Source organism: Eumetopias jubatus, unplaced genomic scaffold (genome assembly GCF_037043125.1).
Source record: "Eumetopias jubatus isolate StellerSeaLion01/CBP00866 unplaced genomic scaffold, mEumJub1_p1.0 scaffold_3, whole genome shotgun sequence".
Lineage (NCBI taxonomy): Eukaryota > Metazoa > Chordata > Mammalia > Carnivora > Otariidae > Eumetopias > Eumetopias jubatus.
In genome coordinates, this window is record NW_028274809.1 from 15,080,047 (window position 1) to 15,097,674 (window position 17,628).

The 17,628-nt window shown below is 41.3% G+C and overlaps 2 protein-coding genes across 2 annotated transcripts in view; one reads left to right on the forward strand and one right to left on the reverse strand.

Moving 5' to 3' along the window:
* Positions 1-239: 239 nt before the first annotated feature.
* MRPL44 (mitochondrial ribosomal protein L44) lies at positions 240-9,500 on the reverse strand. The gene is made up of 4 exons (XM_028105291.2): positions 9,263-9,500; positions 7,236-7,704; positions 3,186-3,364; positions 240-562 (listed from the first exon to the last, which is right to left on the reverse strand). The coding sequence occupies exons 1-4, from the start codon at positions 9,439-9,441 to the stop codon at positions 391-393; spliced, it is 999 nt and encodes a 332-aa protein (XP_027961092.2). The 5' UTR covers positions 9,442-9,500; the 3' UTR covers positions 240-390.
* Positions 9,501-14,434: 4,934 nt separating this feature from the next.
* The window catches only part of WDFY1 (WD repeat and FYVE domain containing 1), a 47,841-nt gene continuing 44,647 nt past the window's right edge, over positions 14,435-17,628 (forward strand). The window contains exon 1 of the mRNA XM_028105186.2: positions 14,435-14,626. Within this exon, the coding sequence (XP_027960987.1) occupies positions 14,490-14,626 (137 nt within the window). The 5' untranslated portion in view covers positions 14,435-14,489. The remainder of the gene's footprint in view (positions 14,627-17,628) is intronic.

The window sequence follows — 17,628 nt, forward strand, 5'->3', positions numbered from 1 at the left end:
TATCAAATTAAACTACAATAAAATCTTTAGAGAAAGAGTGATTTCTTTACTGGTATGAAAGTTCACGTAAAACACATATGTAAATTATGGTGATACCTCAAAGCTAGCCGGGAATAAAATAGACCTAACTATACATGTTAAATAAAATAATAAAATCAAGGACTTTAGAAAAAACTTACTGGAAAAACATCCAAAAAAAAGACTTTTGACAAAACAAAAAAGAAAAAGAAAAAACTCAATGACCTGATAAATATCTGTTTAATTTTAGGAACTCATTATGAGAAATAAGACCTATTTCTTTACAATTTGAAAAATGTCCAGCTTTGAACATCTTTGACATTTATCTCATTCTCTGGCTCACAAATTTCAGGTTGCCACAATTTTGGCACGTTAGCTGGCAGTGATAGCCTTTTCTGCTCTTAAATTCTCTTTGGGCTTGGAATAGTCCCAGGGCCGTCTGTTCTCAGTGAACCCATAGAGTTTCCTAAGTGCCACTCGAGCCGCTTCTTCTTCTGCAACCAGCACTGTTTCCCCAGGTCCTTCTGCAATCAACTTCTTATCACTAGAAAAAAACCAAGAGTAGTCTGAAATTACCCGTGATAAGACACAGTCCACAAATGGGTTATGGTTTCTATATCTTGTTTTGGCAATGATATCTACCAGAAGTAACACAAGAGCTTTGGATATAGTATCTTTTGAAAATTAACTAGTTTTGTTGCAAATTCATTATATATAGTTAGAAAAGAAATACTTACATTTCCATAGAAATATAAACTCACTAGGTCCAATATTTTTCAAATCAAAAAAACAAGGCACATCTAAGTAAGTATGGGTTTGTTCTGTTATTGTTGTTGATGGAAGAATTTAAAGAATATATAAAAATCTTGCTATAATATAAAGCCTGAAACTATTAAAAATATTCATGGAAACTATAACTACATTATATTTAATTCATCTTAAATCTGTGATATGAGGAAAAATTTTATGGAAAAAAATTGTGCCTTTCTGGTTTCTCATCTAAACTTTAAAATAAACGAGAAATCAGTTCTGTATTTTAAATTAAGAGCTTTAGATCTTTAAAACTTGCTAAGATTTACATTTTTTTTAAAGATTTTATTTATTTATTTGAGAGAGAGAGAATGAGAGCCAGAGAGCACGAGAGGGAAGAGGGTCAGAGGGAGAAGCAGACTCCCTGCTGGGCAGGGAGACCGATGTGGGACTTGATCCCGGGACTCCAGGATCATGACCTGAGCCGAAGGCAGTCGCTTAACCAACTGAGCCACCCAGGCGCCCTAAAACATTATTTTATATATTATAATCCGCTCTTATTCCCAGAAGATACTGAGGTAGCAGTGAACACTTAAGGTTATCGGTGTTCTAAGTAAAGCCAAATTAAACAAAAATGGGTATTCCTGTTTTAATATTTCTATTACAATAACTAGCAAACTCTTCTCCAAAAATGTAAAACTGTTCCCACAGGGAGGAAAGGATGTGCACTGAACAAGTGTGGTATGGATGTGCTACTTCTCAATTACATTTAAGTACTTCCAAGAAATTTCCTGACCCCAAACTTTACCTATCCAACTAAAAGAAGCATCTCTGAAAATCTCATAAACAGCAACTTCACTTAGTAGCTCAGATTTAATATAAGTTGACTTGAAAGCCAAGGAAGAATAGAATCAAATTAAAGAAAAATGAGCAAAACTACACAGGAAAAAAAAAAAACCAATATGGAAGGAATGTGCTAAGAATCATTTTCCGTGGCAGTAATCTGAAATGAAACAAAATTAATCATATAGGTTAAACTTCACAGTAATAATTCTACACATACATATCTGTAATGGTATGGAATAGAGAAAATCATCTAAGTGAATTTCAAAAAGCACAAGATGTATATCATGTTTCTAGTCCAGTGATGGTCTTAGTGTATCACTGATCATTTTTTAAAATACCATTATGTAAAATCTAGGAAAAATTAAATAATTCTACTACCCAGTGACAACCACTGTTAGTAATAGGGCAAACTGTTTCATTTATAAATAAGAGAGCATTCTTCAAAATTTCCGTTAAGTCACTAAAAATCCTTACCAACATCACCAGTCCTAGATGTACTATGTTCTGTCATGTGCATTTATTATTTCCCTCTTACTGGATACCAAAGTTATTTCTAATTTTCTAACTGAAAAAATGCTATTAGTTCAATAACTGTTTACTGACTACCACGTCCTAAAAACTGTTCTGGGTATGGGGTACAAAGAGTGAACAAATGAACATCTTTGTTTACACATTTTTGATGTAACCTGGAGACACACACCCAAAGTGAGAATACCAAATCAAAGGACATGAAGAATTTAAAGACTCTTGGCATTTGGTCAAAATTACTGACAGAAATACTATACCACTCTTTTCTTCTATTAGGAATATATGAACTGCAGATAAAGGATGTGTTTAAGACTAACCAAGCTAATAAGCAAAAGAGTACCTCGTTATTTTGCTTTGCATTTCAATTAAAACTGAAGTTGAAACGTTTTATAACATTGTCTAGTTTCTCCTTTGTGATGTCCTTCCATTGCCTTTAACCTATAAAATCCTACATCATATAAAGATCAGAAAAATACTGACCTAAATTTTAACCACGTTTCTTAAATATTCAATCAGTGTGAGGCAAGCCAACTGTTTACTAACAAAAAACTAAAACAGTCTCAATGTGGGCTGATTTATATATTTTGATGGACAACTAACTAAGCCCTTCCTTTTCCAGTCCTAGGCTCAGCTGAAGCTGTTACAAGTGTGGATTAGGGATAAATCTCTAACACTTAATGAATCAAAACTTTTATTTGTCTACAGAAATGTTTAGGTTAACAGGAAATTCTCACTCATTGAAATGAATGGATTCTACAATGTATAGTTGGTTAACAAAAGCTACTACTATCAAACCACAGATTATTTACCTTCCCCTAAGACTGACCAGCAGAAAAGGAAGCAGTACATAGATAATCATGGGAATGAGATTTTTTTAAATCTGCTAATGCAATTAGAGCTTATATTAAGGAATTGTGAAAGGTCAGTTGTTAAAGCTTCCAATCAATGCTATGAAGTCAAGATTAAAATTTTACTAACCATAAAATCTTTCAAATAAATAAATAAGTAAATATAAATAAATAAATAAATAAAATTTTACTAACCAGTATAAGCCAACAAAAAACACAGGCAAAGCTGTGGTGTTTCCAGACTGCCTGGTAAGTCTAGATTCAGGAGCTGAAATATTCCTTTTCTTCAGTTCTTCTACCAGTAGCCCCATGGGATTTATTATCTTCCAAATCTCAAAGAGTTCTTTTCCAGTCATCTGAGTAATTAAGAAGTCCTGCATATAAAAATACAATTTATACATTTAAAGCCATATAAAAAAAATAAGGATCATATTCAAAGTACACTTTTAACAGAATTTAAAAACTTAATGGGGATTGAAAAAGACAATATTATTCCTTTTCATGTCCATATAGTTTTTCATGTAAGTTTTATTACAAAAATCATAGTTGTTGCAGATGACATGATACACTGGCAAGAGTACTCAAAAGATTCCACCAAAAAGTTGCTAGAACTGATAAACGAGTTCAGTAAAGTCTCAGGACACAAAATCAACGTCCAGAAATCTGTTGCATTTTTACATACCAATAATGAAGGAGCGAAAGAGAAATCAAGAGATAGATCCCATTTACAACTGCACCAAAACCCGTAAGACGATCTAGGAATAAGCTTACCAAAGAGTTAAAAGATCTGTACTCTGAAAACTACAGAACACTTATGAAAGAAATTGAAGATGACACAAAGAAATGGAAAAACATTCTATGTTCATGGATTGGAAGATCAAATACTGTTAAAATGTCTCTACTACCCAAAACAATCTATATTCAACGCAATTCCTATCAAAATACCACCAGCATTTTTCACAGAACAATCCTAAAATTTATATGGAACCACAAAAGACCCCAAATAGCCAAAGCAATTTTGAAAAAGAAAAGCAAAACTGGAGGCATCACAATTCTGGATGTCAAGTTATATTACAAAGCTGTAGTGATCAAGACAGTATGGTACTGGGGCACCTGGGTGGCACAGTGGGTTAAGCATCCAACTCTTGATTTCAGCTCAGGTCATGATCTCAGGATTGTGAGATCAAGCCCAGTGTCAGGCTCTTTGCTGGGCGTGGAGCCTGCTTAAGATTATCTCTCTTTTAGGGGCGCCTGGGTGGCTCAGTGGTTGGGCGTGTGCCTTCGGCTCGGGTCATGATCCCAGGGTCCTGGGATCGAGCCCCGCATCGGGCTCCCTGCCCTGAGGGAAGCCTGCTTCTCCCTCTCCCACTCCCCCTGCTTGTGTTCCCTCTCTCGCTGTGTCTCTGTCAAATAAATAAATAAAATATTAAAAAAAAGAGATTATCTTTTTCCCCGCTGCCCCTCCCCATCCCAAAAATAAAATAAAAATAAAATATTAATGAAATAAACACATAAATAACTTAAAAAAAAAACACAACAGCATGGTACTGGCACAAAAACACACACAGATCCATGGAACAGAATAGAAAACTCAGAAATGGACCAACAACTATATGGTCAACTAATCTTCAACAAAGCAGGAAAAGAATATCCACTGGAAAAAAGATGGTTTCTTCAACAAATGGTGTTGGGAAAACTGGACAGCAATATGTGAAAGAATGAAACTGGACCACTTTCTTACACCATCCACAAAAATAAATTCAAAATGGATGAAAGACCTAAATGTGAGACAGGAAACCATCAAAATCCTAGAACAGAACACAGGCAGCAACCTCGACATAGGCTATAGCAACTTCTTACTAGACACATCTCCGGAGGCAAGGGAAACAAAAGCAAAAATGAACTACTGGGACTTCATCAAGACAAAAAGCTTCTGCACAACAAAGGAAACAATCAACAAAACTAAAAGGCAACCTTCAGAATGGGAGAAGATACTTGCAAATGACATATCTGAAAAGGGTTAGCATCCAGAATCTATAACGAACTTATCAAACTCAACACACAAAAAACAAATAATCCAGTTAAGAAATGGGCAGAACACATGAATAGGCATTTTTCCAGAGAAGACATACAGACACATGAAGGCCAACAGACACATGAAAATATGCTCAACATTACCCATCATCAAGGAAATACAAATCAAAACTATGAGATACCACCTCTCAACATTCAGAATGGCTAAAATTAACAACACAGGAAACAACAGAAGTTGGCGAGGATTCCCACTGTTGGTGGGAATGCAAACTGGTGCGGCCACTCTGGAGAACAGTTTGGAAGTTCCTCAAAAAGTTAAAAATAGAACTACCCCATGATTTAGCAATTACACTACTAGGTATTTAACCAAACCAAAAATACTGATTCGAAGGGACACATGCATCCCAACGTTTATAGTATCAACAGTAGCCAAATTATGGAAAGAGCCCAAATGTCCATCAACTGATGAATAAAGTGGTATACACACACACACACAATGGAATATTACTCAGCCATAAAAAAGAATGAAATCTTGCCATTTGCAATCACATGGATGGAGCCAGAGAGTATTATGTTAAGCAAAATAAGTCAGAAAAAGCAATACAAAATGATTTCACTCATATGTGTAATTTAAGAAATGAAAAACAGATGAACTTGGGGGGGAAAAAGAGAGAAGCAAACCGTAAAACAGACTCTTTAACTACAGAGAGTTAACAGGGCTGCTGGAGGGGAGTTAGGCAGGGGGGTAGGTTAAATGGGTGATGGGTATTAAGGAGTACACTTGTTGTGATGGGCAGTATGTGTTATATGTAAGTGATAAATCACTAAATTCTACTCCTGAAACTAATATTACACTAAATGTTAACTAAATGGAATTTAAATAAAAACTTGAAAAAAAAAAAACCAAAATTCATAGTTGAAGGTAAAATCTTATAACTAAGAAATATGCTTTTATCAGTAAGAAAAATATTTTTAAAACAAATGAATTCATGAATAAATAGTAGTAACTTCTGGCAGAAACTCCTATAAAAAAAGTACTATGGGCCTCCAGATAATAGTACTTCACTATTGAAATTCATGATTTAAAAAAAATCATTTAAATAATTTCACATTGTCTTTTAAAACTCTTTAAGACTTGATAATATTTTCAATTTGTAAGATTAAGAAAATGGAAAAATTATGAACATTCAAAGCAGAATTCATATGCCAATAAAAAACATTACCAATGTTGACAGAAAATATGGGAACATGAATTTTCACAATATTTTGCAATTAACTTGTGTTAACACACACAGTATAAAATAAAGGATGGGTAAATGGGGACATGAGGGGAGAAATGTTAAAAAGAAAAATAACAGTTCACAAAATAGTTAATTTCATTATAACACTTGCCCAAGCACTAGAACTCTAGTTCAGTTTTGTTAATAAAAAATATTTATCACCTGAAACTAATATAACACTGTATATTAATTATACTGAATTAAAAAAAATTTTTTTTAATTTATTAAGTCCTCATTAGGGGATTTTCAATCTTTTAATGTACAGATATAGTTGCCTTATGAGACACATGGTTACTTACACCTATGAATGAATCCCTGGATTATTTGCAATATAGAATAACCAACTGTAAGGTGAAGGAAAAACAATTTGAATGCCTAAGGTATTGGTAGGAATATAAAAAGAAATCTAGATTTTTTTGGTGATCACATATGCCTATTTTTTTCCCTATAGGTTTCTGGTCCTAATAGTTTATTATTAGAACTTTCAGTGGGAGTGGAGCTTGAATATTCTAATCCCATTTCCCAGAACAGGGAGATAGTATGAAGAAGTATGTTTCTAAAATGCACATATGGGGGTGCCCGGGTGGTGCAGTCGGTTAAGCCTCCAACTCTTGGTTTTGGTTCAGGTTGTAACATCAGGGTCGTGAGATCGGGCTCTGCACCAGGCTCCACACTTGGCGCAGTCTGCTTAGGACTCTCTTCCACTCCCTCTGCCTGCCCCCATGTGCACACATGCATGTGCTTGCTCTCTCTCCCAAATAAATAAATAAATCTTAAAAAAAGAAGCTTTAGACCTTTCTCAGAATTTGGTAGGGAGAAAAATTCACAGATCACCTTCTAAGATCATATAACAAAGAAACGAATTACAAAAAAAGTTTTCGTTCTTTCCACCTCAAGCAGGTCCCAGCGTGTGCAATTAAGCATTACCTACCCTGATGAAAAGAGCGGTCCTCTCAGGGCCACTGCTCTGTAGCAGGGCTCCAATTACTGCAAAGAAAGTCTGCTGTAAAACAGGCGGGGGGACTGGAAATTCTGCACTCAGTGTTAACTGCTCCACAGCCAAGTTTCTGGCCACGTGACACACCACTTCCTCACCAGTGAGAAAGTCAACAAGACTTTTAATGCCTTCAGTAGGCAAGTCTGGGTGTGCATCCTCAAAAAACTGTGTGAGACAAGTTTTTGAAAAAGATGTCCCTTGTTCAGAGAGTTCTTGATTATCTTTAAGATTCAGAAGAACAGCTTCTTTCTCTATTCCAAGGTTTTGGCGCTTGGCCTCCTCACTTTTAATATAGCAGCTATTAACAAATGCAGTTTTGAGAAGATCTAAGGAAAAGGTTTCCTGTAACCGATGTCCAAATGCTTGTATTTCAGCATGGTAATCCCAGTTGGGCTTCTCTGAACTGAAAATGAAAAACAGAAGACAGTAAGAGATGGTAAAAAGAACAAGATGTTACAATAACACAAAAACTTTAATTGTGATACAATTTTATTGATTATGTAAAGGAAATTAAAAAAGACTGAGTTTCACTTTAACACCACGGTTTGATTTTCTCAAAGTTAAAATTTAAGTCAGATGATAACTTGCGGTTCTTTGCTATATTCACTGGTGGATTCATTTTTCCTTTGAGCCAACTGCCACATTAAAGTTCTTCAACATCAGAGACTAAGCCATTACCCTACCTTTTAGATTCTTTACTTCTGCTATAACCATGGAATTATACTTTATACCTAGGTATGAAATAGGAGTTATAATTTCACAGGTTCAAGCTCTAAACAAGAAGTACGCTATATTTATCTCTTATTTTATTAAGTGTTAAAAACACCCATTTAAGTTAGCATCTAAATAATCTAGTATCATTACAAGTAGATTAAAAGTTCGTAATCATTCCCAAGAATGGCTAAAAGGTCTTTTTAAAAAGAGACAATAAATCCAAATAAAACCCTTTTAAGTAAAAATGGATAGGAAAATATAAAGATCCTGGTTGTAAGTCATAAAATGTATGTTAACCTATATAATCCTTAGTTTCTTCCAACTATAAAAGCCAAAAGTGACTAACCTCACAATAATCAAAGAAACGTGAATTAAGAGATACTATTTTCTGCCTATTAGGAAAATAATACTGTTTTGAAAGAGTATAGGAATATGAACAAGTATATTCCTAAGGACAGATGTATAAATTGGTTCAATTTTGGGGGGTAATATTAAAGTAGCTATCAAAGTTTCATACTAAATTTCCCAAGGAGTAATAACTTCAAAGCTAATCACTCTTCCATCGGTTATAACAGCAATAATATGGAACTCAAATGCCTACGAATGGAGTCAAAAGAATGAGATGCATCTATTTTACATCGCCACGACTACAAGTAGTCAGAGTCACATTATTAGAGAAAAAGATTCAAGACCTCAGGTATAGTAGATCTCATGTGGAGCTATAAAGATGTCTTTCTCTGCCAGACTACTGGACTTCTTTGCCAAGCTACCGCCAGACACTACTGGAACAAGATTAAGAAGAAACAAGATTAACTGGGGCAAAAAACCTAAAGCTCAACTGTTTTCCTTTTATTCTGGCAAACGGACTGATAGTTGCATATACTTAATTTTGCTCTTGCGATGCTGTGGAATGCTTTCTCCCCTCTTATCTCTCTTTCCCAAGAATTCTCAGCCATTACAACAGAGAGACTGCAACCCCAAGCCCACATAAAGGTTAGCCTCAGCAGGCCTCATTTCTCAAAACTCAGCTGATAGGCTCTAAATAAGAGTTCCCAGGCGTCGGGGGTAGACCCGTGTTCCACCCCGAGGCAGAAATCTATTCCCTGTGCCCACGCGTCCAAGTTCCACCGGTGTCTCTACCGCAAACCTCCTAAACTCAAGCCAGGCGCGCTTTAGCGAGGAGCAACCCTCCCAGCCGCCGCCGGGTCCTCGACCCCCACCCCGACCCCTTCCGAGGCGGCTCCTACCGGCGCACGGGCGGCGGCGGGCACCGGAGCAGACGCCACCGCTCTAACTCCTTCTGGAAGCGGAAGGCGGCGCGGAATCCCTTCTTCACGCCCCGAACTGGCGGGACGGGAGTCGGGGCGGCAGGCGCCAGGAGGCGGCGAGGCCCCAGCAAAAGCAGTCTCCCCAGGCCGGATGCCATTACAGGGAAAAAAAAAAAAAAAGCAATGGAGAACGGAAGGAAGAAAGTCGGACCAGTGGCGCGGTAACCCAGTCCCCCCCGGAAGTGGGCGAACTGAGCGAGGCCGGGGCGGGACTAGTACGCGGGGGGCGGGACTAGTAGCGGGTGTGGGGGGGGGGCGGCTGCTGTTGAGTTTTACTGCGCATGCGTGAGCTCTGTTTCCTGCCCACCTAGGGATTACTCTGGGGTGAGTCAGGACTGTGGGACCTTTGGATCCGGAAATGTGTGGAAGAACTTGCTTCACCCTCAGTTGCTTTCTTGTTCTTTGCTTTCTCATTAGCGTAAAAACCTGTTTCACTCTCAGTCTAAAGAAAACACATTGTCAATATGTATTTCGTCTTAAGAGTTATAGAACATCAATCCAGCCACTATTTAGGAGCAAATATTTACCCAACATGTCTCCAGAAGCCTTCTTTTCAGGAGCCCTAGACTAAGGGATATTGACTTAACCAAAATTTAAATTTCTAACAGTACAAACTTTTTAAAGCGTCCCCCCCCCTGCAAAAAAAGAGACTGGAAAAAAAATACATAAAAATGAGAACAGTGGAATTATAAGTCTTTTTTTCCCCTTTATCTTCCACTCTTTGGTGGAAACTTTCCTACCAAACTGTTAATATAAATGTTTTGATCTAATACTAATTCACAAAGGAAGACTTCTTTGAATTTCCAATTTTGAGTTGCATGCTGAACATCTAGACCTCAAAAGTCACCTCTTACTGTTGATCTCTCTACTTGTTCATGGCATCAGTGTCCCCCCATAGTTACCCAAGTTTGGGCTCCTATGTCTTCCATTATTCCTATTTCCACAAAAACCCACTTTTATCCAGGTGCCAAGTCCTTTTTCAATTTATTTCCACAGTGGCTACCTGATGGCAATCCTTACCTCCTTGCCAGGCCTCCAAATACATCTTGCACCTTCCTCTCTTCCCTAGACATGGTTCATCTTCATCCATCTCCCTGAAACACAGACCCAGGCATGTTACTACTTAGCTCAAGAATCTCTAATGTTAGGCTCTGGCAAAGATTTCTCCCCTTGACCAAACTTGAGTCAGGCTCCCCTAAGCCCTCTTTTCAAAGAGGCTTCGACCCTAGGCTTTGGTGTCTGTCAGGCCTGCATAGCCCACTTTCAGCAAGAATCCTAAGTCAGTTTAGAAAGGATCCCCCACCTTCAATATCTGATTACCCTTAATGTCTAATCAAATTCATCACCCACCGCTATCCCCAGGTGGCCTGCCTTCAGAAGAATCCTGTCAAGTTGGTTTAGCTAGACTCCTGCCCCCCACCCTTACCCATGATATTTCCACTTAGTTCAATGTTCATAGACACCTCCCAGCCCCCATGGCTATAAGTTTCCCCTGGTCCATGCTGTATTTGGAATTGAGCTCAGTTCTATAGAGAGGTCTCTTTTCCCTTATTGCAATAGTTCCTGAATAAAATCTGTTCTTAACTATTGTCGGAATGGTTCATCCTAGCCTAGAAAAGGATTCTCTTTGGAGAGGGAGAGAGGAAATGGTGGCTTAGCACATACCATAAAACAAGCTGATGGATTTCTGGGTGAAGCAAATTCTCTAAGAAGGGATGAGAGAAGATCATGATTGGTCTTTGTGTTTCATTAATTTACACTGCATGTTAAAAAAATTCATTGAACATTCATCAAATAAATAGATTAGAAGACAGCACAGGGAACTGTTATTTCTGTAATAGTCCATTTATAGGGAGGAATAATCTAATAATCTAGTTGAAGCAAATAATATTATGTTAAAATGAGGTGTCTCTGTATTGAGAGTTTCTCAGTAAATACAACGAGAGCCTTATTTACGGAACCAAAACTGTAGGGTCTCGGGGAGTTTTTACCACTAACTCACAGAGTTGAGGAATTAACCAGTTTTTAAAATTCAATCATGAATTTGTTTATTTATTCAATAAACATATGCTAAGGGGACTACGTGGCTCTAGGACCCAGGGCGGCCTGGTGCACTTCATTTACATCCCTTCAGATCCCAAAGTTATGTGTTCAGTACAGGCCTTTCTGCTCTTTAGTAGTGTATACAAAACTCCTGCACCTGGGCATCTACTGGCACTTCAAGCTTCATACATCCAAAACTGAACTCCCTGTCTTCTTGGCCAAACACCTTCCCCAGATTGGTCAAAGGGCAGCTCCATTCCTCCAGCTGGTCATCCCACAAATCCTGACTTCTCTTTCTTTCATACCCCACATCCAACAAAGCTCATTGGCTCCACCTTCCAGAAATGTCTAGACTCTGCTGCCTTCTCACCACCTGCACTCTGTGCTAAACTATCATCATCTCTCAACTGCCTTATTTTATTAGCCTCCCAAATGACACCCTTACCTTTTAAGACTGAAGGCAGATTAAGGAAGTTTTCTGCCCTCAAAATCCTCCACTGACTTCCCATCTCATTTAAAGTAAAAGCGAAAGTCCTTACCATGGCCTCAGGGCTCGACATGGTCTGTCTGGTGACCCTTCTTCCTCGTCTCTCTGTACTCCTCACTCACTCTGCCCCAGTCACATTGGCTGCCCTGCCAGCCCCAGAAAACCCCAGGCAGGTTCTCACCTTAGGGCCTTAGCACTCGCGGTTCCCTTTCCAGGAGAGGATTTCCTCTATACTTCTACATGGCTTACTCCCTATTCTCCTTCTTGGCTCAAATGTCACCTTCTCTGTGAGGTCCTCCCTCAGCCTGCATTCTTTGGAACCAGATGCTGAGACAGAGATTGGGGTGCAGGATATTTATTAGGAATCCACAGCTGTGAAGAGAGGCAGATGTAACAGGATTAGGCAGGAAAAGTCAGCTGCAGTACAGGCCTGACGAATCCTCATCCAATCCGGGAGAGAGCTCTATCAGCATGTCCCGCACCAGACGGACATGGCCAGGACTTTATATTCCTCTCTCATTTAGTTACTGAATTTGGGCTGCCCCACGAAGGGCATGGCTGAGCCATGGTGGCTCTCTGCAGACGAAGCAGACCCTGAAGGAGCTGAAAGCCAAGAGTGTCTGCTGACCGCCTCCCTTCTATGAAGGCAGATCTATGTAGTGCGTCTTGAAATCTTCCACACCATCCTGTTTAAAATTGCAATATCCTCTGTCTTCCCTATCGCCCTTCATGGTCTTATTTTTTTCACAGCACTTAACACCTTCTAATATACTATGTAATTTAGTTATTTATTTTGTTATCTGGTTCTTTCACTGGAATATATGTTCTAATGGACGAGCGATTTTTGTGTCTTTGGAGCATAGCTGCATTTAGAATGATGCCTGGCTCATAGCAGGCACTCAATAAATATTTGTTGTTTGAAAACATCATTCAGTGGCCTGTCTAGTCATCACACTGTAAAAGCCTTGCAAGAACCATGTCTTATTCATCTTGTCAGCATATGGTCCTTAGTAGGTGTATAATACATGTTTGTTGAATAAAGTCCACGAATGACTGTTATGTGAAACACCTGTGTAATTTAAAATTCATTAGCTATATTAAAAAATAATGAGAAACAGGTAACATTAATTTTTAAAATATCTAACTCAGTATATCTAAATTTTATCATTTCAATATGTAATCAATATGAAAATTATTAATGAAACATCTTTTTGTTTTGTTTTGTTTTGTACTAAGTCTTTCAAATTCGGTGTGTATTTTGCACTCATACCATAACTCAATTTGGACTAGTCACATTTTAAGTGCTGGATAGCCCTGTGTATACAGTACATCCTCTATTGGAATTCTGCAATTAATGAGTCAGAATAATACAGTGTGTGTTGGAGGGGGAGTGTGGGTTAGAGAGGGGAGGTCTCTGGAGTCAATGATTTTCTGGGTCCCCATCATGACCCTTTAACTTAATAGCTACTGATGTGCTCCAGCCAAAAGCCACCAGGAACACACTCATAGTTAAACATGTTGGGTTGGTTGCTTATTGGGAGGAGAAGGCATATCATGGGAACTATGGGGCATTGGTGATTGAAATAACTTATTGTGGGATTTAGTTTTGTATTAGGTGATTTTAGGGAGGGTTTTAGGAAGAACGGCTTTCCTCTGGACTGGACTGGATGCTGTCAGGAAGTGGGGATAAGTCTATGATTGGAGATTTTAATTTTGTCTAGAGGGAGGAAAACTAGGCAGAAGCCAAAGCTGTAATTGGTAAACAAAGAGGAGTCACTTATTCGCCAGAATAGAGGGATGTTTGTTCATTTTTGTGGCTTGAACAATTTCATGTTTTGCTGTGTTTATATAGGATTATGGAGTGGCATTGTCTAATGTTTATGTTCCGCAAGAACCAGCTGTGAGCACCGGGCCAGCTCCCAGCAACGCAGATGCCTGGCTCATAGTACCAAGCCAGCTCCTGGAGTTCTAGAGCTGCTTTTCTCTAATAGCTGTGCGACCTTAAGCAAGTGATTGAATATCTCTGTGGTCCAGTTTTCTCATCTCCACAATGAGAATACAAAAGCACTTATCTCTCCATCTCTTAAAGTTGTTATCAGCATTAACTAAGACAATCCGTGTAAAGAAATTGGGATAGTGCCTTGTATATGGTCACCACTCAATGAGTGTCACTGTCTTTCAAAGATTTTAAACTGCACTATATTTTTCACACTTCCAACATCTTGGAACGTCTTCCAAACAATGGCTTCTTAGAATAAACACAATGTAGTAGTATTATTTCCAGAAGGCTCTGGTTTGGGGGACAATTCCTCGTCCCCTCCAACGGCTCAATCCATTCCTGGGTAAATGCCATCACTTTTCAACCTTTATCACTTTTCCAGTCCGCGGCAGACGCCCTCTGGGACCCTTTTCCGGGCTCGGAGTTTTTTGCTGTGCGACTTCCCTAGGCAATACGGGTGCGGGCGGCAGCACTCGGGAGCTTACGGCGGCGCGGCGCCCACGCGGCCCCGGGAGCCGGAGCAGAACCGGCGCGTCCCCGCCCGCCCGGCCGTCAGCTGATGGGCCGCCCGCCGGGGAGGCCCACGCCGCCGCCGCCGCCGCCGCCGCCGCGCGAACATGGCGGCCGAGATTCACTCCAGGCCGCAGAGCAGCCGTCCGGTGCTGCTGAGCAAGATCGAGGGGCACCAGGACGCCGTCACGGCCGCGCTGCTCATCCCCAAGGAGGACGGCGTCATCACGGCCAGCGAGGACAGGTAGGGCTGGCGGGTGGTGCGCCGGCCGAGGCGCGACGGGGGCGGCCCGTACTCCCGCAGGCGGCGGGGTGTGCGGGCGGTGGGGTCGGCGGCCTCGTCCCGCTCCGCGTGGGGGCGTCCTCCGCCCCCGGCATCCCGCCGCGCCCCTCCAGTCCCGGACCTTCACCCTCTAGCTCGGGACCCTGGTCCCACCGCGCCCCTCCGGACCGCGCCGCGGTCCTACTGCGTCCTTCCCGCCGGGGACCCCCGTCCCAGTGCGCCCCTTCGGTCAGGAACCCCCACCGCGCCACCCTAGCCCGGTTTGCTCCCCCCTTCCAGCCCGGGACTCCGGACCCTCCCCTCCAGCGGGGGGACCCCGTTCCTGGAGCCCCTCCAGTCAGTGACCCCCACCGCGCCTGTCTAACTCGGGATCCTGGCCCCGTCCAGTCTGGCAACCCCAGTCCCACCGCGCCCCTTCCAGCCCGGGACCCCCGTCCCTGCCCTCCTTTGTGGGGTTTTGCTTGCTCCTCGAAAGCGTCGCGACCTCTGTGGGATGGGGGCGGGGGTGCTTGGCCCTCCGCGGTCAGTTCCAAACCTTGGAGCGGGGAGCACTGCGCGGGTCCTGGTGCCAGGGATTCCCCGCTCTCAACAGACCTCCGGGGGCTTTCGCTCTCTTACTTCTGCTTTACTCTGGCGTTGACAACTCTTTTCGCACAACACCGGCTCCCTAGATCAGTTATTTTTTTTACGGCTGCTAGAACCGTCTGAACTCTTATTTACTACATAGTTGTTTTGCTTTGTTTTTTCGTAAAAGAGACTTATTTTTGAAAAGGTTAGGTGCTTCTGTTTCGAAGAAAAAATTAACTTCCACCGTTAACGGAAAACCAGTATCACTTGCCATAAAGAATTAAACTCATAGCTAAAGCATGTCTTTATGCACCTAAAGTCTCTTTCCAGCTCATTGGTCTGCCCAAGGCTGTGTGATTGGATTGAAGAGATATTATTTGTTTTAAAACTTTAGTGTTTTTAAAACCCTAAACGTTTAAAAGGTTTGTGGCTTTACGGTGGGAATTTGGAGGAAATGACTGATGTTTGCTGAGTGAAATTGTGTTTCCTTGCTACAATGAGTGATCTTAAATGGTGATATTCCAGAAGTCATAAAGGCCTCTGGAAGGTGGTACTTGCTGTCCCCTTTGAGCTGACAGCGCAGTCCAGCCTTTTGTAGTCATAGCTTTCGAAGTACCATTGACGGCCTGTCCTCATTGGGAACAAAACCTGAAGCCCCCATATATTTCGCTTTTGAGTCCGTTTATTGTGAGCAGGCAGTAGTCTCTCCAGTTCATTTGCATGTAGCTGACCTCAAAGGAGGTGGGGAGCGATTGGAAGGACCTGGGCGTTGGTGTGCAGAAGCAGTAAGGGAAAGGGAGAAGGGGGTGCATGAGCCACAGGGAGAAGAAGGTAATGTGGGAAAAAAAAAAGGCAAAGGACACAACAATGATATTTGCATGATATGAACTTAGATGCAGACAACATTTTATAAAACTTAGCTATCTTATTCGGTAAAATATCTGTGACTCATGCATGTTGGGTAAATTGCTGAATATTTGAGATAACTGGCCAGGAGCAGGGCTGATAAATGTTTTATGGAAAGTGATTACTTAGCTGCTCTGGGACTGAAATGTTCTGGGGGAGCCTTAGATCAGCTCACTTTTTCACTGGGGCACAACAGGGCCCTTACTGATGACCGGACCAGGTGAGGGTTGGAGCCTTGTGTTTCTAATGTGTGTTTCAGGCCCCTGGAGCTTCCTTGAAGGTAGGACATTTTTGAGCAGATGCCTTACTTTATGGGATTTATGAAAGCACGTGGCTATGGGTTTTTGTTGTTGTTGGATGTGGTGGTGCACCTTTACATGTCATAGTTACGTGTCATACTCTTCAATCATTCACTCATTCATACATTCATGTATTCATTCATTCATAGTTTTAGAATACTGTACCTACTGAGTGCCAGGCTCAGGGAATACAACACGGATCAAAAGTCACAGCAGCTGCCCTCCTGACTTCTGATTCATTGATTTTTATGGCCCTTGACCTGGTAGGACCAGCATATTAAGGAAACAGAATACTGACCACCCTTATTCATCAAACAAGCATTTATTAGAGACTGTGGGCTGGATCTGTGGGATAGAAAGACAGTGACGTCAAAAATCTGTTTCCAAAGGGCTGGGCAGACTGGTGAAGGGATGGCTCTGTGCCCTCAGCTTCCAGGGTATTGGGGAGACACAGAGGAAAGTGTGTCCTTGAGGGCCAGGGTTCAAGGAAATCCTTAGGAGATGTCACTGGATAGAGGAGTGGGCTGTGTGAAGGAAGGAGGGTGCACAGCCCTGCACCAGGCAGATCGAAAGAGCAGGAGCAATAGAGGACCACAGTTATTTCTAGGTGACCAGAGCAAAGGGTATATGAGTGGCCATGGCAGGAAAGAGTCCTGAGAGCTGGAGGGCCTAGTGTCCAGTTCTGGAAGGGCCTTTCTTGTGCACCACTCTTAGAAATTGGACTTTAGTTTGCAGGTAGTGAGGAACCATCAAAGATTTCAAAGCCAGTGACATGATCAGAATTCTATACTTTGGAAATAACAACAGCAAAACTTCTAAAAGTCCCTTCTCTCTATCCGTAGAGAATTGGACCTATGTACGGGCTGCATCCAGTCCTCACTTCCCCCCGTGAGGTGGGGGGGGGGGGTACAGTCACTTCCCTTATCAGTAGTAGCTCCAAAATTAAATGTATTCTAAAAGTCAAAGGTGGGTTGGTTAGTTTGTTCGTTTGTTTGTAAACTGGGCCTGAAAACTCTTTGGTGCTAAAACTTGCCCTGAAGAGACAAGACTGTTTGTAATCTTTATTTACCCGGTGCAGCCTGAGTGCTCCTGCGTTTTCCTGCAGAAGCAGCGGTGCGTGTAACTGCAGGTGCTGTCCCCAGGCCCCACTGTGGGTGTTTGGAACTGACGGTGGGTGTATGCATCCTACTG

Excerpts from the sequence above, each read along its gene's own strand:
- MRPL44 (XM_028105291.2), bottom strand. The coding sequence starts at position 9,441 with ATGGCATCCGGCCTGGGGAGACTGCTTTTGCTGGGGCCTCGCCGCCTC. Across the intron at positions 7,705-9,262 it reads CCGCCGCCGCCCGTGCGCCG|TTCAGAGAAGCCCAACTGGG; the intron begins GTAGGAGCCGCC and ends TTTCATTTTCAG. Across the intron at positions 3,365-7,235 it reads GGACCGCTCTTTTCATCAGG|GACTTCTTAATTACTCAGAT; the intron begins GTAGGTAATGCT and ends TTTTATATGCAG.